General features: G+C 37.4%; 1 protein-coding gene across 3 annotated transcripts in view; it reads right to left on the reverse strand.

Moving 5' to 3' along the window:
* Positions 1-785: 785 nt before the first annotated feature.
* The window catches only part of LOC141362432 (piezo-type mechanosensitive ion channel component 2-like), a 150072-nt gene continuing 132515 nt past the window's right edge, over positions 786-18342 (reverse strand). For all 3 annotated transcript variants that reach the window (XM_073864496.1, XM_073864495.1, XM_073864497.1), the window contains 11 exons: positions 18164-18311; positions 16279-16493; positions 15235-15393; positions 12906-13053; positions 9915-10103; positions 9390-9482; positions 6843-7015; positions 6570-6698; positions 6407-6486; positions 6082-6286; positions 786-3008 (listed from right to left, as the gene is read on the reverse strand). In XM_073864496.1, the coding sequence (XP_073720597.1) occupies positions 2756-3008; positions 6082-6286; positions 6407-6486; positions 6570-6698; positions 6843-7015; positions 9390-9482; positions 9915-10103; positions 12906-13053; positions 15235-15393; positions 16279-16493; positions 18164-18311 (1792 nt within the window). In that variant the 3' untranslated portion in view covers positions 786-2755. The remainder of the gene's footprint in view (positions 3009-6081; positions 6287-6406; positions 6487-6569; positions 6699-6842; positions 7016-9389; positions 9483-9914; positions 10104-12905; positions 13054-15234; positions 15394-16278; positions 16494-18163; positions 18312-18342) is intronic.

Raw genomic sequence — 18342 nt, forward strand, 5'->3', positions numbered from 1 at the left:
AAGACAGTTTTACAGTTTTTCCTCATTTCTGTGTTCAGGATACGCTGTAAAAAAATATGGATGTAGTGTTGTGACGTCATCCATAGGTTTGTGAAGAGCTTTTTTGAAGCCAATAGTAGGCAGGGTCTGCCGTCGCCGTCTTGGCCGCGCATCACTCGCAGATAACCGAAAATGGGTAAAGAGGCAGGATATTGGTGAAACTGAAGTGGCTGGTTTGCTTAAACCACGCCCCCTTAGCTCAACGGTAGTGACAGCAGGGGCAGTTCACCCGTCACTCAAGTGGCCACGCCCTTAATTATGCAGAACTTTAAAGCTTAATATAATTTAAACAATGAGTTACAAAAAAATGCACCCCCCTCACAGTTGTCATGAAGGGCAAAATTAGCTATATAGACCAAAAACACTTTTTGTACCAAGCTGTAAACATATTGTTTTCTGCTGTAAAGTTGGGCATTTTAACATGTGAGTTTATGGGAATTGACTCCCTTTTGGAGCCTGCCTCTAGTGGCCAGTCGATGAATTGCAGTTTAGGTCACTTTCGTATTGGCTTCATCACAGAGATCGGAAGGTTGCCCCTCGGTTCAGGATTATTATAAAGCGTTGGCTTGATGATGCACTGGCCCCGCCCCTAACAAAACCACAAGCATCTTTTCAGGTTGTAGCGGTATTTGAAAGTTAAGACGACAGCTTTTCCATGAGTGGGCGTGGTATGCATCCCATATCAATCTCTTATACATTCAACATAAGTGCATGAAAGTAGAGTAAAACAAGCCTCTATCCTTTAATTGTGTGCTTTATTTGAAGTCAGTAAACTCCCTCAACCCATTTCATCCAGTACACACAGTTATGTTTTCCCCGACTTTCTCATTGCTGAAAAAAACGATGCACACGTAACGTAATGAAAGTGTTTCATGTCAAACATTATTTTGTCATTCATGCTTATAGTCTGTAATGCATAGTTCGGAGATGGAGATATTCTTCTCAAGCATCATAACAGCAACCACAATCCATCTGCGTGAAGCTCACATTGATAGTATATCGTACGTTTTCCCGCTGTAAATCTACATACAGCCTATTGAAGACTCCGCCTGTACATCTGCTATACCCTGATCCATAGAAATGCTCTTTCCTGAGTATGGCTGCTGAAGTTGTACGATATGAATGCATTTCATATCCTTTACTGTCGCCTGTCTATCGTATTGCTCAAATAAATACAAACAAGTACATTGTACAAATGTAAGTCAGATTACTCCTCATGTACAAACCACTTCTCCAGGCCTTGCAGGACATGTTTAATAACACTAGCTATCTACAAATCTCCTTCATGCCTTCAACAATGTAGTCTACCAGTTACTAATATTCATTATTCACTATATACGCCTGGTTAACTCTCACCACAGGTCAAATGTTTTATCTAAAGTGTCATTCGTGAAACATGAGAGGAACAAATTTCTGTTCATTTGTCCGTAAAATAATTTTTACGTAAATTGTCGCTATGTAACAATTCATGTCGCAATGGAGTTTTGATGAACTACAACAGAAATACGTTCTACTCATTTGTAAAACACAAGAGGAATTTCTGTAAACTGCTCGTGAAACCATTTTTACGTAAATTGTCGCAGTGTAACAATTTATGTCGCATTTGATTTACTAAAAACTGCAACAGAAATTCGTTCTGCTAATTCGTAACGCGAGAGGAACAAATTCCTGTAAACTGCCCATTAAAGCATTTTTGCGTAATTAGTCACAATGTAACAATTCATGTCGCAATGGATTTACGATGAACTACAACAAAAAATCGTTCTGCTAATTCGTGACACGCGAGAGGAACATATTCCTGTAAACTGCTTGGGAAACAACTTTTTACGTAAATTGTCGCAGTGTAACAATTTAAGTCGTATTTGATTTACGAAGAACTACAACACACATCTATCCTCCTCACAACTCGTAAATGTTGAGCATTGTTTAAAAAAATCTAAGATTTGCTGAAACTGATTCATTATTAATTGCGGTGCAACGTCAATCTTCCCTAAATTACGAAAAAGTCAATATACTTCAAGCCTTATAAAACACTAAAAGTCCTTTTACTAAAAGTCCTTTTTTGTCTCAAATCTGTTTTCATAAATTACGGATGATGGCTTTAAAGTTTCACAGGAGAAAAGTTATTACTGTTGGGTACATTCCTTTTCATTGTTGTTGTTCGAGAAAAAACATCAAAGTTTCTCCGTGATAAAATGATCCATATGTATTCCTGAGAAAGGTAGTGAATAATAATGCATTTAGTCGATTGTACGAAGGAAATAAGGCAAATATAGATTGTCTTGTGAATCACAGCACCCCCACGGGCTTTGGTTTCACTTTCTGCAAAACCGTCCTTTAAAAATTAAGCAGAAGAGTCTGAAGTAGGTTCGGTATTTCTTGTCTTAAACGTGGCAAGATTTGAATCCATCATGACGGACCTCCCAATGTCGCATGCACTCCCAAAGATGAAAGGTCGTATTCAAAGTGACGCATGCCTGGAAGCCCTAAAATTCATCACTTATAAACAGGAAGCCCTTAAAAAATGGTAAATATGGCAAACCAGAGACCACGCCCACTACTCGTCTTTATCCAATCCAAAGTGTTATGGTCCGAGTACCAATGTTTCATGAGCAAGAAGGGCTTTTCTTCAGTCTAATCCAACTGTGTGCTCACAAAACCAAGTAGGTCCAGCATGAAGCTCTGAATTACTCCGGATGGGAATCCTTATCCGTCTTCACTCGTTTTTCTCTCTGGTCCATTTGATCATGGTTTCTGGAGAGCGGTAGAGGAAGATCAGCTTGGAGTATAGGTCTTCCTCCAGGTCCAGTTCGCCCGTCTCTCGTACCAAGAAGATGTCGGTGCAGAGTTTGAGGATGCGGTCCACGTTGGGCAGCTCTTCAAACATGATGGTGTGAGAGATCCCGCTGAAGAACTCTCGCACGAACTTTCCAATAACCAGAACCACCGACATGTACAGACCCATGATCCTGTGCACAAGTAAGACATTTTCAAATCACTGGTTTAAACTCACGTTTAAAAAATACTAACAAATACTAAAAATACCCACGTTAGCAAATACTAACAAAAATATACATTTAATTCACTTAACATGTGACCATCACACAATACTACAATATATGCAAAATTGACAAATATGTTTATGTAGCAATAAAAATCCAAAGTTTTTGAAGTTAAACTCGCAAATGTGTTATTAAATTATTTAAATATTCACTTAAAATTTTGGGGGGTACTTCAAGTAAATATTTTAGGTCAAGGCGGTTTGGCTGACCAAAAAGTTTGAAAACACCGGACTGAAAAGCCCTGGGTCTGTTTTTTATGCATACGTGAGCGTACGCGCAGTCGAATGCCCAGCCTTGCATAGTTCATTTGACTCATACACGTGCATAGCATTTTGCAATACCTTTTTTGGCCTACATACTCCTGTACGCGCATATGCGCGAATGATTACGAAAACAGCATCATGTAAAAATTGAATAAACTTTAACTTTTCTTTTTAGTTAGGGTTAATATTGTTTCTTTTCGTAATGTGTCATATGTGAGAACTGAAAATAACTTTAATAAACTACTAAATAAAAATTGTGTAATGCGCACTGTACGCGGACCCTTGTGTATGTGTAAAAATGGACGATACTTTAGGCCTTTAATAAGCTTTTTTGTGTTTTTTTTTTTTAGGGTTATTACTGTTTCGTTTCGTAATGTGTCATATGTGAGAACAGGAAAATAACTTGCGCAAATTGTGCAACACGAACTATACGTGAACCATCGCGTACGTTTAAAAATGGAATATACTTCGGCCTTTAATAAACTTTTTTGTTTATATTTGTGAGGTTTATAACTGTTTCTTTACGTATTGTGTCATATGTGAGAACAAAAAAAATATTATGAAAATTTTGTTATCCGCAAGGAACGTAGAGGTTTGTAACTGTCTCTTTTCGTAATATGAAGGACGATTAGGGCCAAGCTAAAATAAAAAATAAAACCATCTCGAGAATAAAGTCATTATTTACCGAGAAAAAAGTCAGAATAAATATAAATTCGAGGATAAAGTCGTTATTTAATGAGAATAAAGTCGTTTTTAACGAGAATAAAGTCGTTTTTAACAAGAATAAAGCCGTTATTTAACGAGAATAAAGCTGTTATTTAACAAGAATAAAGTCGTTATTTAACGAGAATAAAGTCGTTATTTAACGAGAATAAAGTCCTGAAATTTCAATATATTCAGTTTAGGCTTATTTTTTACGTTGTTCACTGCATTAAGACAGTTTTATAAATACACTTAATTCACTACACACAATATAATTAATAAGCATCTACGGTCGAGCAGAAAAGACCAGAATGTGCTCGTTTTCATTGAAGGAAATTAACGTGCCCTTTAGCGGTTTGTGTTCTAGGATCTTCTGCTTGCCTGTACAAAGAATGTTTTTATTAATAAAATGTTTGCTGAATTTGGTGTTTTAATATTACTGTGTAGATTCATTAAGCCACATTCAATGTTGTCTTAGGGTTTTATAAGGGTCTGCACTTAACGTAAAGCTTTTATATTGTTGCTTTCATAAGAACACGCCTAAAGTGAAACGTAACCTACTCGTTGCATTTATCTCAATTGTTAGTTCACAAAGCCGCAGAGTCTTTCCATTCCTCTCTCGGCCATACGATTAATATCCCCCATCACCTATGCGCTTTCATTTAGGTGCGCCTCCATGTGCGTATACTTTACCCTACCCAATTAACAAAACCCTTTATTCATCATGATATTCTGTTCATTGCATGCCAGTTTTATTAAGGTGTGCACCGAATTTTGTTTGTTCACATTATCTCCTTCCATATTGCCTTTTATATGAGGGAGGTTCCTTAAATTGCCTTTCTGAGCGAATCTCCCTTATATTGTTTTATTAATAAGACAGGTATGTAATTTGGTAGGGATGCACCGATAGGATTTTTTTGGGCCGATACCGATTCCGATTTAAACAGACAACTTCTGGCCGATACCGATGCCGATATTAAACACTTGTATACAATACTATACAGTTGGTCTATTAGCTAGTTTATTTCTGCATCAAATTATTTTTACTGAACATGGATTGGATCTAATTAACATTCAACTGACCAACATAATAAGAGAGGCACAAATTAAGCTAAAACAAATATAATAAGACAGCATGACAACCTTCAAAGGTGGTTTTTGCTATTCAGCATTTATTTTATTAACAACATCAACTCATTTTTTACATATAATGGATTTCTTTATGCAGTTAATTAATAAACAATTGGTATCGGCCTTTCTCGTGCTATTGCCGATATGCCGATGGTTTCAAATTCATCAAAAATCGGCCGATAAATATCGGTGGCCGATACATCGGTGCATCAATATAATTTGGTATCTGCTTTGCAGATCTGCTTGTTCACATCACTCCAAACACATTAATGTAAAAATATGACAATACTATTAAAATATTACGACTTTATTCTCGTTAAATAACGACTTTATTCTCGTTAAATAACGACTTTATTCTCGTTAAATAAATACTTTATTCTTGTTCATGTTAAATAATGACTTTATTCTTGTTAAATAACGACTTTATTCTCGTTAAATAACGACTTTATTCTCGAAATTATATTTATTCTGACTTTTTTCTCGTTAAATAATGACTTTATTCTCACATTTTAATGACATAACTCGAGATGGTTTTATTTGTTTATTTTAGCTTGGCCCTAATCCTCCTTCATCTCATAATGTGTCATATGTAAGAACAGGAAAATAACTTAAGAAAATTGTGTTACACACTGTACACGGAGCCTCACATATGCGTAAAAAAATGTGCTGAACTTGACCCTTTAATCAACTTTTTATTTAGTTGGCGTAATATGTTTGTTTTTTCGTAATGTGCATATGTGAGAACAATCAAATAACTAACATTTACGCATTCAAGCAATACATTTGATCAGTATGACCGCAAGGCTTTACCAATTGAGTTACAGGACCACAACTCTGAAACTTTAAATGTTTAAAATTAACTTAAACTGTAGACGTTGACATACCCATATCCAGCCAGAAAGCCGAGGCTGGGTGGACTGACTTGATCACTGAACACATAGATCTCAAGACCGGATTCGTTCTGAAACTTCAACCCGGAAAGTATCGGCCCACGTTCGGTCTGATTCACTATCCACCACTCCTGGATGCCTGAGGAACTGTTCGCACTTGACTTGCGTAGAGACAGTGTGATATTCATGAATTTTTCATCTTAGGGTGCCAATAGAAAGGAGAGGGCGAAAGAGAGAGGCATTTTGATCAACTCATGATGGTGCAGTAAAAATAGGAATGTTGAAGGTGTATTTATGACAGCGATGGCGTGTGTATTACCCTTGTAAAGCTGGTCAATAGGCTTGGCATTTGAGTCACTCGGTGCTCTGAGGTATCTTGGAAAAATATTTTGGATGAGCCTAAAAAAAGCAAATGAATTAACCATTTACACTGGCACAGCAGTTACACTATACACAAAAAGTGTTTCATATCTTGAACTCACACATGCTGATCTTGAGTGCTCTCTCCACTGTGCTCTAATAATTTTCCTAACGCCTGTCTGGTGGTTGGGTCCAGGTCGGTGGTGTATTTCCCTATCGCCATTTCAGCTTTAGCACCTAAAGTGAGATTCCTAAAGGACAAATACCAAATAGATTAAACACACAATAATATAGTTGCATTCTGTTGAATAGACACGTTTAGTGAGATTCACCAAGAAAACGATTTTGAGATCAAGTTGTAATAGTTAAGCTGTAGTTATGTGTTAATCCCCTACCTCTGTATGGACCAGGTGAGGGTGAGAGGGAAGTGTTCATCTGTCCTATTGAGTTTTTCAATAAGGTTTTTTCTACTTGGAGGGCTGATGGTCCAAAGCGAGTTGGAACTTCCTTCTAGATCCGCTATTGTCAAGTCTTCATGGATATAAGCCTCCAGAAATTGCATGGCAGTCTACAGGACAAAACAACCACACTTAGGCTCACAGCCTAGACTTCGTTCACACTGCAAACATTAATGCTCAATTCAGATTTTTTTGCTTGGATCTGATTTTTTTGACTGTTCACATTATGTGGCTAAAATCAGACAGCTGTGTGAACTGTTCGTGGTCCTAAACTCCATCGCATGCACAAAAGAACAATACTACGTCACACGCATCACACGGTAATATGGAAATTAATGTTTAAAATGTTATAGGAGCTGATAATTCATTTTCTACATTAACTCTTTCCCCGCCATTAAATTATTTCTTCAATTAAGAGAAAATGCTTCCTTGATAATGACGAATTTTTACGGAAATCCATATTTCTGCTATTATCCAATAGGTGGCGCTCTTACACTAAAACACTGAAGCATCGCATGATTCAAAAACAATAAAAACTCTGTGTATGTTGTGATCATCGCTCTGAATCTGACCTTTAACAAAAGTCCTTTACAAAAATGCAATTATTTGTTAAAAATTTTGTATTTTAAAGAAACCTTCCCATATTTGAGAGGTGATAAAAAAGAGAACAAATGAAGATAGGATGAAACAGGTTTTTGTTTTGTAAGCAGACCGTCTGTTCTTTCATTTGATATATTCTATGTTAATATATTTAAAAAATGTCTGAAAGGCATTGTAAGGGTTTTGTCTTGTGTTCTGTTTGTTTTGTTATTAGGTCTTTTAGTTTGACATCATGTTCTGTTTCCGGTCTTCTATTTTGAAATCTATATATCTGGTTCATTGGCATCATGTTGGCTGTTTTTTGGATTACGTTTTTGGATTGCCCTGTTTTGGATTTGTTTGCCTGCCCTTTTGGGATTTTACGAATAAACCTCCTTGCATATGGATTTGTCTCTCTCTCGCTTCGTGTAAGCAACCTACATTACAGGCATTAAACTTTTGTAAAAATCAGAAAAAAAATGCTGGCGCTTGCTGGCAACTTTGAAAAAATGCTGGCAGGGAAAAAGTTAAAATGTTTTTTTTTATTTTGATTCAATGACGAGATTTTCCGTCTTTCCGCAATACCGCTATTATCCGCAACTTTTTAAACCCGGAAGTATTGCCCTATGGCAAGCGGCTGCATGTCCGTGTTTGTTTTAAAGATCGCTCTGAATGGGATCTCTATGAAAAGTCCGTCACAAAAATGGAATTATCTCTGCTTTTTGCTCAAAATGTGGTGTTTTTGCAGAAACCTACCCATATTCAAAAGCTGATTACAAAAGAACCACTGAAGGTAGGATGAAAAGGGTTTTTTTTGTTTGAAAGCAGAGGGTCTGTTCTTTCAATTGTATTGAAAGTTTATATATTTAAAGAAGAACATTTTCTGGAAGGCATTAAACTTTGGTGAAAATCATGAAAAACGCTGGCGCTGGCTGGCAACTTTTTTTTTTAAACGCTGGCGGTGAAAGAGTTAAGTGTTGCTAGGTGTGATTGGTTGCTGGGATGTTGATACCAAGCATTAGAAATATTTTGGCGTGGTGGTTGGTTGATTACGGGCTTAATAATAATTATAATAATGCATTTTATTTAAGGCGCCTTTCAAACCACTCAAGGTCACCGTACAACAAGAAGCAACAGTAACAATAATATCAGAAGTAACAACAAACAAAAGTATCAATAAAAACACAAATAAAAAACTACTAGACTTGAGTGTACAAAGTAATCAAGAAAGATAAGTGGTTCTAAATAAATGAGTTTTAAGTTTGACTTTGAATTGATATAATGAATCTGATATACGGATGTTAGCTGGGAGAGAATTCCAAAGATGAGGAGAAACACGGCTAAAGGCCCTATGGCCCATGGTGGTTGGGCGAGCAGAAGGTGTATGAAGGAGACCCAATGAAGAGGAGCGAAGTGGATATGTAAAGCTGGTTAGTGGATATGTAAAGCTGTCTATCATCAGCGTAACAGTGAAATTTAATCCAGAATTTTGAAAAGATATTGCCGAGTGGGAGAAGGTAAATTAGGAACAATAGGGGTCCTAGGACAGAACCTTGGGGAACACCACAGCTAACAGGAGAAGGTTGGGAGTTACATTTTTGTCAGTTGTACGACTGTGTGCGATTAGAAAGGTATGATAAAAACCAGGCATAAGGAACACCAGTGATACCAATGTCAGATAAACGGTTTAAAAGAATACTATGTGAAATTGTGTCGAAAGCTGCACTCAAGTCGAGTAAAACAAGAATAGATAAGAGTCCACCATCAGGCTTAGTTGAAAGAGCCAAGCCCCAAGCTTATTTGGCTTATAGATATGGTCCTCATATCATAGTTCACACTATGAGAACATACAATGCTTGTTTTGTTTAATTTTGTACAAAAGGACAACATTAATCATTTCCTTACTGCATCATTGCCATAGTCACGTTTGAACTTTTCAAATTCAGAGAAAGTGATGTTCTTCAGATTTGTCTGCTGAGCGCTCATCGTAAAGATCGGCTGGAAAGAACAAGAGAACATTCAAAAAATACAACATGTGAAATCATTTTCAATATGCAGACCGTTTGAAACTTAAAAATATTTACAATTATTTCTTCTACACAGCAATGAACATGCGGAGCTACAGTACTGGAGACTTTTGAGTAGATCTCCACTAGTGTTTTAGAGCAGAGCTCAACCCCAATATGTGACCCTGCCTGTGAAAATCCAGATTTACTGTTTTCTACATAAAATCATCCTACATAATGTAAATAAAACATAACCTTAATATATTTAATATTGAGTGAGTACGGTTATGTCAAAGACTGAATCAGTGATTAAAATCAAACTTTTAGAGAACTCCATTAAATCCTCTGTGCTATGAAAGAGCAACCTGTTACTGTGGGATTACTGAATGTGTTCATGCAAATGCGTCTTTGATGTCAGGCTAACCTGCAGTCCGCCCAGTGTTAGTGTTACAGAGACGTCCAGAGGAGTGTTGACGACCCCTGCCACAGATTTGACCAGCGACATGAAGAGCAGTGGAAACCATACGATACAGATGAGGAGCATGACGATCATTCCTCCCATTCCATACTTCACCACCTTCTTCTTCTTCTGCCCACGTGGCTGAGGGTAACGCTGTAACATAACACACAGGACTTCATCTCAGGGCTCTGTGAAGTGACCCTGTACTTCATTTAATCATTTGGCAGATTCAATGCCATTCGCAGCAAGAACCATATTTTGGTTCTCCAAAGAATCCAAAAAAGTTAAAGTTTTTTTAAAGTCGCAATGAAATTGAAATGAAAAACTGTCATTTGTTTTAGAATACTGTGGTCTTTTTTTATCTTTAATCAAAAATGCAAATGTGCACTTCACAAAACAATCTCTCTTTACTTCCGGTTTAATGATATGGCAGGTGGGCAGGGTGGTGCAGTGATTAGCAAATATCAACAGGACCCAACTTCAAACAATTCAATCAATTATCGATGGACTGATTTAAGTCCAGTCCTACCTTGTATCTTATCAAAAGCCGTTTCACTCACATATACGTCACCACGGGGAAAATAAGACAATTGCTACTTCAGTTTCATGGCGACTTTTTTGTGCGTTCACACCAGATGCAAATGAAGCAAATAAATCTCGCTATTTAGGCGTAGTTGGAAGCTTAAACATTTTGAGTTAAAGGGAACATACCATGAAAATGTGACTTTTTCCATATTTAAGTGCTATAATTGGGTCCCCAGTGCTTTTATCAAGCTAGAAAATGTGAATAAGATCAACCCAGTAACTTAGTTTTGGTAAACCATTCTCTGCAAGCATTTAAAAAATAGGTAATTGAAATTTGGCTCCCCTTGTGATGTCACAAGGGATAATACTGCCCCTTAATCTGCACTATCCAACCACGCCACTGCCATTTAGTACAGAGATCAGCTCATTTGCATGTTAAAATGTCATTTTTGCACACACCTAAAAGTGGCATTTTTAACATGCTATAATAAATTATCTAGATGGTATTTTGAGCTAAATCTTCACATATGTACTCTGGAGATACTCAAAGATTTATTTGACATCTTAAAAAAGTCTTGTGAAATGTCCCCTTTAACTCATTTAGCATCATTAGCGTGTGAAATTTAGATGCGAATATGCCAATTTGCCGGCTTTAACCATCTTGTAGTCTAATATCTATATATATAGCTCAAATTGAGTAAAGAGCGTTTTTTACAACTTACCAGGGGTGCGTTTCTCGAAAGCATCGTTAGCCAACTACTTTCGTAAATATTGTCGTAACTGACAAAGTTCAAGGATTTGGTGTTTCCCGAAACCATAGTTCAAACGAACATTCGCAAGCTGCATTGCAAACTTGTGTAGTTTGACAGCTCTTTACCTGTCTTTAGAAGCATAGTTCCTTGTTATTATAATATGTAGACTTACGTTGATCATGCTTTTGAACAAAATAAGCAAAAAACACATAGTACATTCTATATCCATCATTCTAAATATATTAAAATTTTATTTTACGTCTTTAAATGTAAACAGAATGAAAGCGCTGCATTTGAAAACTGTGCATGAATATCTTGAAAATAAACAACAGATAACTAAATCACGATAACAAAATCAGTCTTCCGATGCAATGTTATGTTATTTACAGCAATAATCTGACATTAAATCGATTTGCACAGATTAATTAGTACTTCACCTCCCACGTGAAATCATCAACTATGTTGTTAAACCAACATGGTTCAAACGACTAATGTGCGACAAAGTTACTATGCTTTCGGGAAACAGTCGTGACAAGGTTGATAGTTTCTCCAACTATGCATCATACTATGTTGGGTCAGCAGCGAGTTACATCGTTGTTCGGGAAACACACCCCTGATTGTTAGACTGTTTCTTCAAATATCCGCCAAAGTTCAGATTTTCCAACGAGTCACGTTATGCGCGTCAAATCGCATTATTCGCACCGTAGTATTTCTATCACGTCTTTGCATTGACTTAAAGCAACACTATGTAGTTTCCATGTAAAAATGACTTACAGCTCCCCCATGTGGTTGAAAAGCGCAACAGTGCCTGGTATCAGGCACTCTTCTGCAGGCAGGGGGAGGGGTGGGGCTGTGTTTCTACCCTCCACCGCCACTTTCAGAGTGTGCTTGTAGCAGCTAGGAGGCTGCTCAGGTTGCAGCAACAGTACAATTTGTCCAGTTAAAAGTTGTTCTATCACTGAAATAATTTTAGAGACATTATTTAAAGGTAAAAAACTACATAGTGTTGCTTTAACGTTTAAATCTCTTAACACTTCATTCGCGTTTGGTGTGAACGCACCATTAAGAACCATACAGCCTGACAAAGACCAATTTTCAGGTTTTCAGACCTGTATACCATTTGCTTTGTTTTAAAACAGGGATTAAAATGGTTACAATATTGATTTTTTTTCTTAGTTCGGTTCGCTTTTACATGGCAAAGTTTAAAAAAAATTGTTAATAAAACTAGTGCGTCCTTAAAGAGAATGCACTGGTGTATGTTCTGGGATTTCACTCATAGCTGTCATCTGTCAGACAACAGCTGCAGGATTATTATGGGTGTCTTTATAGCTTTCCTTATATTATTAAATCATTTTGATCGCAGCACTGTTCCTCTGAGTGATTAAAGCCAATCTCTTTAAGGCGCTCGCACATCTTGCATATTTTTGTACTTTAAAGTGTTTTGGACAGTTGGTCTGAATCTGAAATATGTTTTTGCACACACCGCTGCTTGTATGTCATTATGCATCATATTCAGCCTTGTTTATTGGTCCACTTGGTCAGATTGCTTTCTAATCATTAAGCAAACAAACCGAACCGAGGGAGAAAATGCAGCAGGTTCCGAAACCAACGTTCAGGTGTGAAAACCCTTGATTTTTATGATTGTAGGTTCACTTCTGCTTCACCCACTGCCTCTGACCTTCTCAGATTCCCTCCAGCATTTCAGGATGAAGATGTGTGCGTAGATGTCCTCCACACAGATCCAGCTGGACAAGCTGAGGGTCGTGTCTGTCCAGACCCAGTCCATCACCGCTCGCAACTCCGTTAGGAACGGGATGAGACGGAACCTTGAACACACAACACACACTTTAAATATCAGACTGATTGTTTAAAACAGTGGTTCTTAAAATTTTTCAGCGTGCGGCCCCCTTGTGTACGATGCATTCCTTCACGCCCCCCCCCAAAGAAAATGTATGACAAAAAACTGTTAATTTTTTTTTTTGGGGGGGGGGGTGATTACACAAAATTCATGATAAATTAATGTATTTTATAAAATGCTGCATAATGTTGCGGCCCCCAGTTTGAGAACCATTGGTTTATAAAACTGTGGGGCTCGTTTTCTGTTCTTTTCCCTTACTAAACTTTATATAACAGGAGAGTTACTGTAAAATTATAATAAATCACTATGAAATTTCCTGCAAACAATACAAGATGATTTCAAAATCATTTGAGTTTTTGACAATAAGCGTGGTAAAGTAGGTTTACTGTATATGCACCATCAGAAAAAGTGTCAAAAAGTACACCTTTGCACCTTAATTCTTTTCCTGCCATGATTTTTACAAAAGTTACTAAAAATGCATTGCAGAAAATGTTCTTCTTTAAATTTATAAACATACAATATCAAATTGTATATCAATATCAAATAAAAGAACAGACCCTCTGCTTTCCAACACACAAAAAGTTTTTTTTATCTTATCTTCATTTGTTATATTTTCATCACCTCTCAAATATGGGTAGATTTCTTCAAAAATACAACATTTTGAACAAAAAGCTGAGATAATTGCATTTTGGTAAAGGACTTTTGTTCGTTTTTAATGTTTTTGGATCAGCAGATTCTTCAGTGTTTTATAAGTTGGGTAAGAACGCCACCTAGTAGATAATAGCGGAAATATGGATTGCTGTAAAAACTCATCATTAACAGGGAAGCGTTTCTCTTAACTCTTTCCCCGCCATTGACGAGATATCTCGTCAATCTGCAATACCGCTATTATCCACCAGTTGGCGCATATTCCGCAACTTATAAAAACCGGAAGTATTGCCCTAGGGCAAACAGCTGTATGTCCGTGTATGTTTTAAAGATCGCTCTGCATCTGATCTCTATCAAAAGTCCTTCACAAAAATGAAATTATCTCAGCTTTTTGCTCAAAATTTGGTGTTTTTGATGAAACATACACATATTTGAGAGGTGATAAAAACAGAACACATGAAGGTAGGATGAAACTGATTTTTTGTTTGAAAGCAGAGGGTCTGTTCTTTTATTTCATATATTGTATGTTTATATATTTAAAAAGGAGCATTTTCTGGAAGGCATTAAACTTTTGTGAAAATCATGAAAAATGCTGGCGGTGAAAGAGTTAATTGATTAGATCAACAGCGTTTACAAATATTCCTCAAAATATCTTCCTTTGTGTTCATCAAAACAAAGAACTTCATACAGATTTGTAACAACATGAGTGTGAGTAAATGATGACAGAATTTTTGGGTGAGCTATCCCTTTAAGGTGAGATAAGACGTTCAAATGTCACAAACACACTATTTGGTTTAATAATTTGTAAATATAATGTCAAATATGTTATTTAAAGACATATTTATATGTAATTTTTGTGTAATATTAAACCATACCTGTCAAAATGATTTGCAGCATTTGGGTTACCGTGTGTTATTAATTTTGAGAGAGCTGTTATCTGGGAATAACAAACCTGCAAATGTCACAACTGGCCAATCAGAATCAAGCCAAGTTTAAAATGGTATAAATGTACCTGTATGACTTTCTTTCTGCCAAGGAACACACAAATTAATAGACTGAATATTAGGTTCCATTATTTAAAAGTTATATAATTAAAACAACACTTTAAATAGTTACAATCCTGAACACAATCTCATGGTGGAGGAAGATTAAAAAACTATTTTGTTTTATCGCTCTTGATTATTCCATTACAAACAATTTGATTTAAGAAAGTGCTTTTTTGTCAAGAGTGCCATAAAACCCTTTAAGTGGCTATAAAGATGTTGACACAGGACTTTGCTCTCATTATGTTTGGTTGAGAAAATTGGGGTCATGATTTTTCAATATTACGTTCCCTATCATTTCCTGGTAATTGTTGTCCATTGATTTTTTTTTTTACATTTTACCATGCTATAAATGTTTCTATCCAACCAAACCACTTCTTCATCTCTGAGAGTAAGCGTATAGGCCATATTTTCTGACTTATCACTTAAAAAGTATGTCATGCAATATTCCCGCTCACCCCTGGAAGAGAAAGAGGTTGACGTAGTTGTAGCTCTTGGTGAGGAAGTTCCCAAGTATACGAGTTGGATAGCCACAGCGAATCTGATACGCAGAGAGGCCGAAATAAATACATTTCACAAAGTACCACAACTGAGCTATTTTGTTCTGACTGAAGCGCCTGCAGAGAAGAGAGATGAAAAACATGATCAGATTATTTGTAGCATTTCTGTTACAAAAGACATGACTAATTTACAACCATTTTACTTAACTAGAAATACAAGAATCACAATTCTGCTTAAGAACCATCTGGAACGCTAAAAAACAGATGATGCGTTAAAGGGACACAAGGCAGCATTTTTATGTTAATAAATCATCTTCGTAAGTCGGTATATGGTTAAATGACTCATTACATGACGAATGAAGACCCCTCGCCCGCCCCTACCATCTGTAGGAAGAATACCCCACTTGCAAGTTTGCTGTATCCGACCCGGTGTCCTTCAGTCTCGTAAAGTCTCAGATATAGAAAGCATTTACTCCCAGACACTAGGGGGAGCTAGTAGAGAAATAATACTCAGACTTGCCTTGTGTGCCTTTAACTGAATATTTTCCATCATTGAATGTTTATTTAGCAGTGACGGAAGCCAGATCTGCAAGACACGTATTAAAGTCCAGCAGTTTAAAGGATCAGTGTGTAGATTTTTAGCGACATTTAGTGGTGAGACTGTGAATTGCAACCGCATAGAGAAAACGCATAGAGAAGCTACTGTAGCCACCACAGGACAAACATGTCATCGTCTGAGACAGTAGAGCAGTTTGTCAATTTAGGGCTACCGTAGAAACATGACGGCGACTTCCATGTAAGGAAACCCGCGTTGTATGTAGATAAAAACGTCTCATTCTAAGATAATATACAAGACAGTTCATTATGTACGGTCTTTGTACATCACTTATAATATAGTTACGTATATTACCTTGCATTTCTGTCAAGAGATCCTTCTAAAAGTTACACAATGCCCCTTTAATAGAAATTTACTTTGACGCCAAATTCACAGTATTCCTTTACCTCTCCGTGATTCCCGGTAGGATGAAAAACATCCAGAAATGTATGCCAAACACCAGGATAACTTGGAATACCACTTTCCCCATCACTGTCTTACGCAGGTAAAGGGCACGATCCACCACCATAGTGCCAAACTGGATAAGAACCATGACGAGGAACGGGCCGGGCACTTGATCCTCAGATAGTGAGGATGTGATATCGGCACCTCCCTGATGTTTCTGTGAGCCAAAGATAACAAGCATCAACAAAAAGACCCATAAAACAACACATTGCCTAATCGAACCAAAGTGTGGCTGTTTTTAAGAGCACTTGATGTTTTGTAAGGTAGCATGAAGTCTTATCGTGGGTTCACACCAGCCGCGTTTGAGGCGTCAAAATCGCGTCTACCGCGTCTAGTTTGCCGCTTAAACATTTGGAGTTTACACGCTTCATTCGCGCGTGAAAGTCGTGCGTGAAATTCTAGTCATCGAGACTCTCACGCAGAAATTCGCGTCAAGGGAGGGGCTTCTGCGACTCTGCTTGTTTTCTGTAATCACATCATTATTGGCAAAGTTCAAATTTCTCAACTCACGCATTTGCTGCGGCAACGCTCAATTCGTGCGAACTAGACGTACGAATGAGGCGGAATCGCGTCTACCGCATCTACCGTGCAGCACTAAACGCCTTATTCGTGCCGCGAGACCTCCAGACGCGCGTCAACACGTCTTCACATTGACTTAACATTGAAATCACTCACACTTGACGCCTCTACCACGGCTGGTCTGAACGCAGCATTAGTCAGTCCCTCCAGAAAAACGCGATTGTGCGATATTTATGCGGGGCTGCCTTTTTTTCCAAATACGACGCACTTTCGCCGCATTAATTACATATTTCCGCGCACAAAATATGCGGGGCTTGCATGATTTCATAATCTCAGCATTTTTGTAGCAAAAAGTCAAATATATATTAGCAGAAAGTTGAAAAATGTTGCATTTACTTCCCAAAAGCGCAGCCGTGTCCTCTATTGTCATGGGAACATTATGAAGTGACGTGATTATGTGACGTGAACATCATTGCAGCTTTTGCAAGTTTCCGCAGTTTTTGCAAGTTCCGCAATTTTCGCAAATTCCCGCAATTCCATCGCATACAGTAAATTGCATAAATATCCCGCATATTCCATCGCATTTTTTAAGAAAACGTGCCGCAAAATCGAGGATTTTTGCCCGCAACAATCACAAAAAAACTCCGCGTTTTTCTAGAAGGACTGATTAGTAGTAACTTTTTTAAAGTCCCCATGGGGTCAAAACTGACAATTGAAGAGCACAGATGCAAAACCCTTTAAGTGCGTCTGACATGTTTTCTTGTCAATGAGCATTTTTTATCAGACTTCTAACGTGCTGAGGGCATTTTGTGTTTTTGATGTTTAGAGGCTTTTGCATCTGAACTTCTGAATTTTTATTTATTAATGGAATATTGCAGTGTTCATTGTAAGCAATTTATCTGTGTGGGTCATTATTATTTTTGTATTAATCTAAAAAAGTTTGACGGCTTGAACGGAGCATCTGTTAACCCCGCCCCCTCCAATTGTCAGTCTACTACAGTTTCTATTTCTGAATATGCTTGCTCTTTCCCTCATGTGATATTTAGTTTTACTCTGAAATACATCACAACAAAAATGACACAAATTTACTGGGGGGATTTTAGATGACTTCGGTTTAAAATAATATAACTTTTTTTTTGTTTCGTGAAACTCCGCTCCCCTTGAAATTCACTTCCCAGAACTCATCTCATCACGTTTCCCCCATTTTCACCCCTGGTCACAACACGGAAGTCAACCGTGACTTCCTGTTCATGGGGACTTTAACATCCAAAATTACATACTTCGCTTATAAAAGAATATCAGACTTACTCCAAATGCCCAAAAGCCAAAGACAATAATGATAAAGTCAACAGTGTCGGCAAGAAACATCAAGACGTAAACGTCCGTGACGGCGTTGTACTCGGGGTGAATCAGATTGTAGAAGAACTGACGAATGGGCTGATAGATCTCCACCAATCTGAAAAGACAAACAGTCACAAAACAGACAG

Source organism: Misgurnus anguillicaudatus, unplaced genomic scaffold (genome assembly GCF_027580225.2).
Source record: "Misgurnus anguillicaudatus unplaced genomic scaffold, ASM2758022v2 HiC_scaffold_26, whole genome shotgun sequence".
Lineage (NCBI taxonomy): Eukaryota > Metazoa > Chordata > Actinopteri > Cypriniformes > Cobitidae > Misgurnus > Misgurnus anguillicaudatus.